Source organism: Hevea brasiliensis, chromosome 1, assembly GCF_030052815.1.
Source record: "Hevea brasiliensis isolate MT/VB/25A 57/8 chromosome 1, ASM3005281v1, whole genome shotgun sequence".
NCBI lineage: Eukaryota > Viridiplantae > Streptophyta > Magnoliopsida > Malpighiales > Euphorbiaceae > Hevea > Hevea brasiliensis.
The window spans coordinates 70,169,232-70,182,364 of NC_079493.1; the positions used below are offsets into that span (position 1 = coordinate 70,169,232).

At 34.8% G+C, this 13,133-nt stretch overlaps 1 protein-coding gene across 1 annotated transcript; it reads right to left on the reverse strand.

Annotated features, from left to right (window-relative positions):
• Positions 1–550: 550 nt before the first annotated feature.
• LOC131183172 (uncharacterized) lies at positions 551–1,456 on the reverse strand. The gene is made up of 2 exons (XM_058153375.1): positions 1,330–1,456; positions 551–924 (listed from the first exon to the last, which is right to left on the reverse strand). The coding sequence occupies exons 1-2, from the start codon at positions 1,454–1,456 to the stop codon at positions 551–553; spliced, it is 501 nt and encodes a 166-aa protein (XP_058009358.1).
• Positions 1,457–13,133: the final 11,677 nt, after the last annotated feature.

Sequence of the window (13,133 nt, forward strand, 5' to 3'; positions counted from 1 at the left end):
CCTACCATTATCTTATGGCTTAAACGATTGTTAACAAGTATGCCATCTTCTAACTTATGTATCGGTATCCTCTTTCAACAGGAGGTATAATGCATATATAGGGATGAATATATTTATGGTCTGTCAATACATATTTTAATGTATTATAAATAAAAAATGTACCTCTGATAATGCCTACCGGATCTGGCTGCTCCCAAGCCATAGCATACACACGGGGTGCTACTTTAGTCTCGGGCCATTCTATAGTCTCAGAAGCCCTCTATGATGTACCAATTGTCTTAGGCCTCGCAGGTCTTCTACCCCTTTGCACTATCAGGGCAGACCTCTTAGTCGGTGGCAGAGTAGTGGGAGCACTCCTCTGTGGACAATCTTGTAAGAAATGATCCGTAAATCCACATCTGAAACATGCCTCAGTCAACAGTTGACACTCCCCTCTGTGTCTCCTACCACAGTGGGTACATTGTGGCACTGGGATTGATTCCTTTATTACTGTACCCAAGGAACTAGCTATAGATACTCCAGATTAGCCCCTCTGGCCTTGTGTCTTGCTCTATGAACCCTTATGCTTCTTACTACTAGTAGCTGGTGCACTAAACTGGCCCTGTCCAGGACCTCTCTTACGCTGTCTGTCTCTCCTGGACTGCTGATCATCTCTGACTCTCTCCACATCAAGAGCTGATGCTACCAACAAAGAGAAGTCGGTAAAGCGATGAGAAGTAACTATCAGTCTGATGTTATCATTTAATCCATCCTTAAATCTCCTGCACCTATCAACCTCTGTAGGCATTATCTCCAATGTATATCCACTAAGTCTCATGAACTCCCACTCATATTCGGAGACTGTAAGCTGCCTTTGTCTCAATGCTAGGAATTCTCTCCTTCTTGCCTCTAAATACACATGGCTTACATATTTCTTCCTAAATTCTGCAAAGAAGAAATCCCAAGTGATCTGTGCAGGCTGTACTACCCTCGATACTGTCACCCACCACTAATATGCATCCTCCTGCAGTAATGATAAACCACACTCCAACTGCTGCTCTGGGGTACAGTGGAGCTGCTGCAAAACCCTCTCTGTCCTCTCCAGCCAATACTCTATGGCAGCTGGATCATCCTCCTTCTTACCCTTGAAGTCAACTGCCCCATATTTCTACAATCTCTCTAATGGGGAACTTTGTACGGGTTACGGCTGTAGGGGTACTAGTGGCTGTACAGGTGGCGGTGGCTATGGCTGAGGTTGTAGAGGTGGAGGTGTCTGTGGTTGAGGTATAGCTCAGGTGACCTAATAGAGTAGTTGTGTCATCTATTCCAGGAAGGCTTATTGTGCTCTACCTGCAGCACCCATAGATGACTTGACTCTGCTATTTTGCTCCCTACTAGGAGCAGGGGCAGGTGCATAACACTCTGCCTCCTCCTTGATCAGTCTAGGAGACCCGTGCTCTAAAGGATCAGATACCATTGATCCTATAAAACAAACAAAGAATAGATCCGCATTAGTGTCACCTCGACTCTATTTAAAGGCCCATGCATGTAATACAAACTATTTCTTTCTATATATCTAAGTCTAGGACCACTTAAATCTCTACTCTGATACCACTAAATGTGATACCCCACACCCGTCTATAGTGTAGATAAGTAAAGTGTGCCACATTCGGTGCTGGAGCACCCTATTTTATCTTGTCTTGTTCATTGTTATTTTAAACTTTATAGAAAACATGAAGTAATTTTTTTTTATCACAATTCATTTTTGTGGAGACCCGGGCAGAGCCTCTTATATTTTATTAGCATCTGGCGGGTTCCACTAGTTACCTGTTAAAAATAATTTGATATCCATTCATCTGGTCCTATAACATATCATTCATATCCTCATTTAATAACTCATTCATAAGAAAATTCATACACAAAAATTCACATCTTTATTTATAATCTCAAAAATATCATTACAATTTAATTACATCACCAACTATAATTCCATAATGCTTATATACTATGAACTAAAACACTAAGTCTATAAGTGGGCCCTACCAAAATACAACAACTGATGAGGTAAACTCTGGACTATAGCAGATCTGGTCAACTGTAGTTAGAACACTACTATGGCAGCTAATGCTGTGGCGGCTGCTAATCTCCAGTACCTACGCGATGGAAAATCTAATGCGCTAAGCTAATTGCTTAGTGGTGCATAATTTTAAAGAACAGTAACTAAATAATTCAAATAATAATTTTAAGTAATATTTTGCAATTCTAGGTTAACTATATATTTTATTGCACTTTGGGAATAAATAACTATAAGTGTAACACCCTCACTATAGGTAGTCCATACGTTCTACTAATATCTGTCCGGATAGCTAGGATGTCTGGAACTACACTTAAATGGTAGTGAGGAGACATAAAATGATGGAATACATGATAACAAAATACAAGAAAAATTAAGAGAAAATAAACAAAAGGAAATGCAACTAGGTTAAACGAGCTGGAACCGTAACGATGGGTGATTGCACTGGGAAGTTATGATGAAGACAATTGCCAACCCCAGAACCACGAGGAACCCCAAAAAATAATTTTGGGATTTAATTAAGGTTTATTGAAGTACCAATGATGATGGAAATGTCAAAGAAAATTTAGTGAATCGGTACAAATAAAAATGAAAATTAAAGGAACCGACGAATTCAGGATTTAATAGGTATTACTGAAAAAGTGTAATTATAACCTGAAGGGGGAATTTTGGTTATTTGACACCTAGAGTTAGCTTTTAACCTAAATTTCCATTAAAAATGAGTGGTATTAAATTTTGAAAACCCCATAAAAAGATGAAATTATACTTACAGTGTAATTAAAGGAAATATGGGGTGTTAATTACAAATATGAGAACTTGATTATTTTAATGTTTAATTAATCATTAGTGGAGGTATAAAAAGGCCATAAGTGGACAAAATTTCCCACTACCAAACTTCATCTTCTTCACCTCCATTCCCATGGCCGAATTGAAGCTCTCAATTTTCTCCCATGGAAGCTTCATGCAAGCTCAAAATCTCCCTCATCTTCAATCTAAAATCACAAGTTCCCTTCTCTAAAATTAATCCCCACATCATAAGGAATCTATGGATAGTAATTTGAAGAGGATTTGGTGAAGTTTTACGAGGTTGGAAAAGTCTTGAATCAAGGTTAGTGCTCATACTTCCTACCTCTTTTCTTTAATTCTTGTTGTAAGTTTAAGATGAGTTGATATGTTAAAGAAATTGATGACAATTGATGAGTATGTAGGAGCCATGAATTCGACAGCCATGGACATTGAAGGAGTTTGAGTTATTTTTACATGTAATTGATGGGTAATGAAGTAGATTAGGCTAATTACATATAGTAGTAATTTGATGTTATGTGTAAGTTTGAAATGGATACATTGAAGTAGGGTTATGAAATAAATATGAAAGTTGGGAGCAATGTTCGACTCAGCAGCTTGGTATACTTAGGAGAGCATTAATTTTATGTATGTCAATGTTGATTAATGAGTTAATGAATGTGTATTGTTGATGTTGATCAATTGAATTAGAGTTTTGAGTTGGTGATTTAAGACTTGTGTAATTATTGGACATTTGACCTAATTGAATTGAGTGAATGTGTAATTGCTGGACATTTGATAAAATTGAGTTGTTACTGGACATTTTTCCAAATTGAGATATGATTGATGCTAATTAGAAGTGCTATGTATTAACACCCCTATGTTCGGTAGTGCGTTCTACTATTTTGGTGACCAGTGTCTGTCTGGACAGCTAGAATGCCTAGAACTACATTTAAATATTGGTGAGGAGACATAAAATAATGAAATACAAGAAAAAAAAAATAGGAAAAACAGAGGAAAAATAATAGCAATGAAATGTAACCAAGTTAAACGAGCTGAGAGCCCTAGCGATGGGTGATCGCACTGGGAAGTTGCGGCGTGGGCCGTTGACTAGCCCTGGACCACGGGGAATCCTGGAAAATATTTTTAGGACTTAAATAAATGTTTATTGAAGTATAAATGTTATTAGAAATATCAAAGAAAAATTAAACAATTAGTACAAAGAAAAAAGAAATATCGAGAAACAGATAAAACTCGGTATTACCGAAAAGTCGGGAATGCAACCCGAACAAGGGCATTGTGGTCATTTGACACCCTGAGTTGATTTTTGACCTAAATATCCATGGAAATAAAGTAGTGTTAAAGTTTAGAAATTACATGAAAAATTGAAGTTGGAATGAAATATAATAAAGTAAAATTATGGGGTATAATGTGAATAATTAAAAAGTTTAACATTACCTTATTATTTAATTGAGTTAGTGGACCATTATGCACCATATAAAAGCATAAGTGGATATATTTCTTCCACTAATATTCTGCATTCATCTTCTTCACCATTTACATTTCATTTGGCCGAACCAAGCTTGGGAGAATTCTCCCATGGCCGCCCACCTTTGAGACATTAAAACTCCATGATCAAGCCCTACTTTCTTCAAGAGTTCTTCATTAAAGTTAGTCTACACATCATGGGCAACACATAGGCAGCAAGAAAGATAAATTTTGGTGAGGTTTTGAAGAAGTTCAAAAGTGGTAAGTATGTATTTTTAATTCTTGTTTCATTAAACTTTGAATGGGTGTTGTGGGTAGTTAATTTGTGGAAGGATTTCTGAAGTTTGATGAATTAATAGAGATGTACATTTTGGCAGCCATGAAACCTCACTATGAACATCTTGTTCTTGTATGTAAATAGTGGTTTGAATGATGATTGAAATGTTTAATTGTATTGAAGTTAAATTTCATGTGTAAGGTTTGATTTGTAAGCTTGAAATGTGAAAATGGAATTTGATGGGTATGTGTAAACTTGTGGTAGCCTCATGAAGTAGATTGAAGTGTTTGAGTTCATGAAATATTGTTGAATTATGTTGCTTATGATGGCAGCATATGTATATGAATAATGGTTTATAATTGGGTAGGTAAATGAGGTATGTCATGTGGTCAAATTATTGTAATTGGACTTGGAAAATTCTGTATTATAGTGTGTATGTTGAGAGTGGTTACAAGCTGCCAAAATGACCAAAAATGTGTTGCTAAATGTATTAATATTATGGTACAAACCAGAATTGGCATGGAAGAGCGAACTTGGTAAGCATAGGATGTGTAATTGGTAAAGGATGAACAAATTATAATAGGGCAGTGTATGTTTTAGCTTAGAACCTTAAGTTTGTGGCTTCAATTGGCATGAGACCAATTGGAGGTGAAACTAGGCACAAAATATGCCAACTTTCATGTAGGAAGCTTACCAAAATTCTGCTTAGAAGGTGACTTTAAAAATGACCAAATCTGGATTAATGCTTTGAAAGCCTGAAATTGACCATTTGGGTAGTAGTTAGTATTTTGGCCATAACTTACTCAAAACAAGTCCAATTGACCTAAAATTTTTACCATGAATAGTTGAGACATATATCTACAATTCTTATGAAGACACCAAAGCCCAGAAATGGCCAGAACCAAGCCAAATAGCTTGAACAAGTTTAGGTCCAAAAACTAGCCGAACCAAAAGTGACGTAAAAATGACCTAAAGTTACCTTTTTTGTACATTCTGTCCAGCATTGGTAAATTGACCATAATTTGGTCTACACAACTCAGAATGATCTAAAATTTTTCCCCACGAGCAATAAGACATAGGCCTATAAGTTTGTAGTTTGGACCGAAACTCGACAACTGAGGGAACTAGGTCATTCGGCTAGGTCAAATTCAAATTAGTATACCAAAATCTGGCAAATTGCAATAAAATGCAATATACATGAAAATGAATTTTGTAACATGTACCAACACTAAAAGGCTATTAAATGTGACATATTGGTAACATTAAACCTAATTCACCTAGAGTGCATCAAGGGTCAACATTTTAGGTTGACTAAGGAAATAATAGAATTCAATAAGTTAATTATTAAGCTTTATTCTTACAGACAGTTTAAATGAGTACTGAAACACTTCAAATTGTGTGTCTCAATTAGCAAAGACTCAAGGAAAGGGAAGGAAACACTAAGTCAGAGCCAAGAGACATTTATGAGAGGTTTGTGCACAACAGTTATTTCTTTTAAATTTTTCAATTAAAATAATTTATGACTATTTGTATATTATTGTTTTAAATTGTGAAATAATTATTTGAATGATATTTGATGGATACTTATTGATTGAAAAGCATTGTAAATGGTTTGAAACCACAACTTTCATGTATATTGAATTGAATTCCTCACTAGCCATCGGCTCTTGGGATGAATTGACTTTGAATCCCCTCTCTGGCTAAAGTGTTGAGGTGTGTGCCTATTGAGGACAAATAGAATGAGTACTCATATTATTGCTAGCTAGCTATGTTATTCCTCACTAGCCATCAGCTTTTGGGATGAATTGAATTCCTCACTAGCCATCAGCTTTTGAGATGAATTAAACTTTGGCAGCATGATTAAGCTGTGTGTGTGTGTGTGTGTGATTTTTTTATATTCATTGTGATATTGTGAAATGGAGTTTAAATTCTTATTGACATTCACTGTCTTTTGAATTTAACTATGTTTTAAGTATCCACTATTTATATGACTTATGATTTGTGATTTAAAGTTGGAATTTGTTAATGTTGTGCACCACTGAGACATTGGCTCAGCGATAGCTTTTCATTGCTGTCATAGGTAGAGAGACTGACAGGGCAGCAGACTAGGCTGCTAGTACTACACTGAGAGATCATCGGGTATATTGAGTATACCATATTTTGCATTTTGTATTGTAATGTATGTTCACTGTATGTATATATTGTTCTTAGTTTTGAACAGTTGTAAATTAAAGTTGTACATTAAAGTTGTAAACTAAATTTGTAAATTATTTTATTTTGTAAATATTGTGATATATTTCTTTTATGTCTGCTTTTGAAAACACTGGAAAATTATTGTGGATTGAGTAGACAAATGTTGGAGTTTGAGATTGAGAAATATATTTAAAGTGCCTTTTATAGGTTTTTTGAAGAACTATTTTATTCAAAATACAGATGGCACTCTACCAAAATTTTTACAAAATTATTAATTCTTCAAATGTATTATCTAATTTCCCTTCAGTTAAAAATTTTTTTTAACACCTGTAAATAGTGCTCACCACTGTAAAAAGAAGTAAGAAAAGGTTTAAAATCCCTTATAGTGTATTTAATGGGTTATCAGTAGATGAAGTATGTAATTCATTAGATATACTACGGGATCATATTATACCTTACAGAAGGGTAGGGTGTGACAATGTATGCAATTTGTAGTTTGGGAGGAGGAATGAAAATTGGAAGTGCAATTTTCTTTGCAGGTTGAGTTTTGTTAAGGGCAGTATATATTTTGACCCACAACTGACCTTGTGTGATCCCAATTGGCATAAGGCCAATTGGAGGTGAGATATGATCTATAATGGACCAATTTTCGTGTAGATGTCATGCCAAAATTCTGCTTAAAAAGCTACCTAAAAATTGACCTAATCCGAATTACCAATTAGTGAACCTAGAAAATGACTAAATGAATAGTGTTCATTCATTTGGCAATAACTCACTATAGGCATATCCAAATGACCTAAAATTTATACCATTGGAAAGCTTAAACATAGGGCTACAACTTTTGTGATGAACACAAAGCCCAGAAATGCCATTTACCTAATCAAATTGCTTACCCAAATTGGGATATCAAAACTGTTAAGAATTGAAATTGCCCAGAATTGCTAAATAAAGACAACTTGACTAGTTTTGGCAAAGAAGCCATAACTTGGTCCATAGAACTTTACATGCCCTGAAACCAGTGTAAATTTTGAATAAGACACAGATCTACAAGATTGGTATTTGACCAGAACCAAAAATTAAGAGAAATAGGTCAATTGGCGAAGCCAGCTTAGTGCATAAATTCTTGAAATGTGCATAGGTAACCATTAACTCCAACATAGTCTTTTAAGCATATCTCCCACTAGAAATCTTCAATTGAAATGAGCCATAGCATTATGGAAACCTAAGAAACAAATCTTCAACTTTTTTTTAGACATCTTCCTCAACTTATGAATGTAAGAAGCTTAAATTATAGGTCAAAATTACTGGCCTAATTGAGAATTATGTTAGTATAGGACAGTTGAGTATAGTCCAATAATGAGGCTATAATAAATTCTACAAGGCTTGAAAAATTGCAACTAGAAATTCTGAGTGACCATAAGACATAGGGAAACAAATCCTATAAAGAATACTAGGCCTAACTATTACTACAAACTATTCAAATAAATTGACAAAGACCATAACCAAAACTGCCAAGTTAAAAGAACCGAAATCTAGAATTGACCTAGTTATGGTTATTTGACCATAACTTGAGTTGTACGAATCCAAAATGGCATGATTCAAAAAGGAAAATAAAGATAAGACATAGAGGAACAACTTCCATTAAGGAAAAGTGGCCACACAGTAGCCAAAAGTTGCTCAATTTGATATACAAAGACAAGATAGTAAAGCTGAACCTAAAGAAAGGTTCTTGAAATAACTTATTAACTTATCCCTAATAAGTCACTACATGTTAAATTACATGAAATGGGTATGTAAGATTCACTTTCCTACTATACATTGACATGAAAATTTTGTTATCACTATATACTAAATTACATGAAACAGAAATGTGTGATCCACTTTCCCACAATACATGAACATTAAAATTTAGATAAATAATTATTAATGCTTAATTGCCCACAGTAAACCTAGGCATGTATATATAATTGGATCGATTAGTATACCAATTAGGGAATATAGATAATAGTATTGTCTATATGAATAAGCCTACATAGATAGGCCTACATGAATAAGCCTTCATAGATAGGCCTACATGAATAAGCCCACATGAATAAGCCTACATGGATAATCATTGATCTATAGTGTAACACCCTTATTTTCATAGCCTGGTATATTTCACTATTTCGGTGGTCGGTGTCGGTCTGGATAATTAAGGGGATTAAAACCACATCTAAGACAACTAGATAAGCCTTGAACACAAATAATTAGTAATTATTAATTAGTTAACTATAAATAGGAAAAACAAAACACAAGAAGCTAAATGAGCCAAGAGTCACAGCGATGGGTGACCTTCTCGGGAAGGACTGCGAGGTCGATTTAAACTCAAATTTCGAACCGTAAAGTGTCACGCCGTGGTCCTTAGGACTATTGAAAACATAGTGGAAAAGAGAAAATCATGAAAAAGAATTGCTAAGCCAGTCAAATAATTAGGTTAGGGATCCGGAAGAAATATTGAATTATTTGCAAACCGAATCGAACCGGCGAGAGGCAATTTGGTCAATTTGACCCTAGAGCTGACTCCTGACCTAACTGCCAAATAAAATCAGGGAAAAGAAAATTTCAGAATCCGGAATTAAATTAAAGAACTAAAAAAAAAATAAATGAAAAAAAAAGAAAAAGAAAAAGTTAAAAATGTGAAAAGGTTTATTACATCATGCATGGCATCATGCATGATGCAATAAACTTAATAATTAAAAAAATTTGAAATTTTTATTGGATAATTATGAATTAAAGTAGATTAAAATAAAAAAATAGAAGAAAAATTTTTTTGGTCTTCTTCATCATATTGCCGCCCCATCTCTCTCTCCCAAGCTCTCTCCCAAAACTCCATTGGAGCACCACACCCAAGCTTCATAAACCATAAATCCCACCATAGAAAACTTACTTACCATCATTAAACCATGTTAACTTCACTTGAAAAGAAGTTTGAGGAAGAAAAAAAAAAGAGGAAAAGGAAGGAATTGAGGAAGAGGAACTTCAAGTGAGGTAAGCAATCTAAATTGAAAATTTTAGTTTATTAATTGTGTTTGTGGTTTCAGTAACCTAAAAATTTACTTACAATTAAAAGAAAACATCTTTGGAGGACCAAAGGGAAATTTGGCCAGCCTATGTGGGGGTATGATTTGCATGAGTTTGATTGAATTGAAAGTGTACATGAGCTTGAATGATTTGAGAAATTATGTTTTGATTTAGTAAAATGTAACAAAATTAGTGAGTTAGGGTTTTGGACCTAGGGTTTTGGGAGACAAAATTTTGAGAATTGGTCAAATGGTGTGTTTGACCTTGTTTGAGCTGAAAAATGGTCATGTATGACCAATTGTGGTATGTTGGAAGTGTTGGAATCAAATGGAAATTCGGATTGGTTATGGACATTCTGCAGGCAGCATGACCAAGGTCCTTTTCAAGGACCAAAACTAAAAATTTACCTACCCAATTGGTGTGAGGCCAATTGGGAATGAAACTAGATACAAAATGGCACATTTTTCATTTAGGAATCATGCTCTGAAAGTGACCATAGCATAGTGAACAAATTGGCCAAATCCGGAATTGAGTGTTCTGCCCTGTACAAAAATGACCAAATGAACTGTATTTGTTTATTTGGCCATAACTTGGGCTAGGCAGGTCCAAATGACCTGAAATTTTACCAGTAGAAACTGCGATATAGACCTACAACTTTCATGAAGAACACCAACCCAAATTATGCCCTTAACCAAGTCATTTAGCCACCCAAAGTTCGTGACCTAAAACTGCCAGAACTAAGTTGGTGCCTAGAAAATCTGGGTGAGACCAATCTGGCCAGCCATGTTCAAATGGCTATAACTTGAGCTAAAAAACTCCAAATGGAGTGATTAAAAAAGGGAAATAAAGTTAAGACAATAAGGAACAATTTCTATGAAGAAAACTTGGCCAAATTCTAACAGCAACACGACCAATGGAACAGTGCAAAATAGGTCACCAAAACTGAAAATTTGAAAGTTTGCCTAAAAGACTTAAGTTTTCAGAAAATGACCAAAACCAATAAGTTTCGTAACCAAAATGTGGTATGTGAGTGTAGTTGGATTTCCCATACATTTTAAGCATAAGAAAGTTATTATTTTGACACGAATAGTAACCTCAACATGAAAATTTTCAAGAATATAAGTTTAAGCATATTGGGGCTAGAATTGAACATATATGTATTAATTATTAGAATTATTGTGTGGCAAAGATACTGAGACACTATAAGTAACACCCCTATGTTCGGTAGTGTGTTCCACTGCTCCAGTGACTAGTGTTGTCTGGACAGCTAGGATGCCTAGAACTACACTTAGATATGGGTGAGGAGACATAAAATAATGAAATACAAGAAAAAAAAATACAAGAAAAATAAAGGAAAAATAATAGTAATGGAATGTAACCAAGTTAAACGAGCAGAGAATCATAGCGATGGGTGACCACATTGGGAAGTTACAGTGTGGACCGTTGACTAGCCCAGGACTGTGGAGAACCCTAGAAAATATTTTTAAGACTTAAATAAATATCTATTGAAGTATAAATATCAAAGAAAATTTAATTAATTAGTATAAAGAAAAATGAGAAATTGAGAAAACGATAAAACTCGATGTTACGGAAAAATCGGGAATGCAACCCGAATATGGGCATTGTGGTCAATTGACATTGTAACACCCCCGTTTGCATAGCCTGGTATATTTCACTGTTCCGGTGACCGGTGTCAGTCCGAAAAATTATTGGGATTAGAGCCACACCTAAGAAAATTTGAGAAGCCATAAACACAAATAATTAGTAATGTTTAATTAGTTAACTATAAATAAGAAAAACAGAACATAAGAGGTTAAACGAGCCGAGAATCACAGCGATGAGTGACCTCCTCGGGAACGACTGCGAAGTCGTTTTAAACTCAAATTTCGAATCGAAAAAAGTGACGCTGCGGTCCTTAGGACCCTTATGAACACAGTGGAAAAGAGAAAATCACGAAAAAGAACTGTTAAGTCAGTCAAATAATTAGGTCAGGGAGCCGGAAGAAATATTGGATTATTTGCAAACCGGGATGAACCGGCGAGGGGCAATTTGGTCAATTTACCCCGAGAGCTGACTCCTGACATAACTGTCAAATAAAATCGGAGAAAAGAAAATTTCGGAATCGACAATAGAATTAAAGAACTAATAGAAAAATAAATAGAAAAAAAAAAAGAAAAGGAAAGAGGTTGGAAAAGTCAAAGTTGATGACATCACTAATGATGTCATAAACAAATTTGTTAAATATTTATTAAATTTGATATTTATGGTCTTCCAAAGCAAAAACGTGTAAAGGAAAAAAAAAGAAAAAAATTTAGGATTTTCTTCTTCTTCCCCTCTCTCTTTGCCACCCACTTGTTTCCTTAAATTCCCCATGGAAGCTTTCTTTTTAAGCTTACATTAAGCTCAAATTTTCCTTACCCAACCATAATAACTCTCATAAGGACTTCTTTAAAGCTTGTTATTACTACTTAAAAAGGAGATTTCAAGAAGAAAGAAGAGCAAAGGTTAGGGTTTTGAAGCTTTAAGTGAGGTTAGCATATCAAACTCTTTATTTTTCCATTTAAATGCATGTTTAGGTAATTAAGTGAGCTTAGAACTTGATTTAAATGAAACAAATATGGGAGAGGGACCAAACTGAAATTTGGGCAGCTTGATAGGAGTATGAATTACGTGAAATTGATGCATTAGAAGGAGTTTAAAAGCTTTGATTAGTTGAATGGTTAAGGTTAAGTGCACTAGTTATGGTTAAATGCAAGAGTTAGTGAGTTTAGGGTTTCAATGCAAGGGTTTATGAACCAAAAATTGGGAAATGCATAAATGGCATATTTGACCTATTGTGAAATGAAATAATGATCAATTAGGACCAAATAAAGTGTATGGGAATGGTGGAAAATTTAGCTAAATTCGTAGGTCAATGGTCATCTTCTTTGGCAGCATGACCAAACCCACTTTGAAGGACCAAAACTCAAATTTTACAAGTCCAATTGATATGCCACCAATTGGAGATGAAAATAGACATAAAAGAGCACAATTTTCATTAAGGAACCATGATCAAAAACTGACCAAAACTTGGTGAAACAATTGACCAAAGTGAATTGATAGCAGGCTGCCCTGCACCAAACTGACTAAATGAACAGTCATTTGGTCATAACTTGAGCTAGGTAGGTCAAATTGACCTGAAATTTTACCAGCAATTAGATATGATATAGACCTAAAACTTTCATGAAGAACACCAACCCAAATTAGGCCATTAACTCATTCAAATCATTGAGCAAAGTT

Excerpts from the sequence above, each read along its gene's own strand:
- LOC131183172 (XM_058153375.1), bottom strand. The coding sequence starts at position 1,456 with ATGGTATCTGATCCTTTAGAGCACGGGTCTCCTAGACTGATCAAGGAG. Across the intron at positions 925-1,329 it reads GTCATCTATGGGTGCTGCAG|AATTTAGGAAGAAATATGTA; the intron begins GTAGAGCACAAT and ends TCTTCTTTGCAG.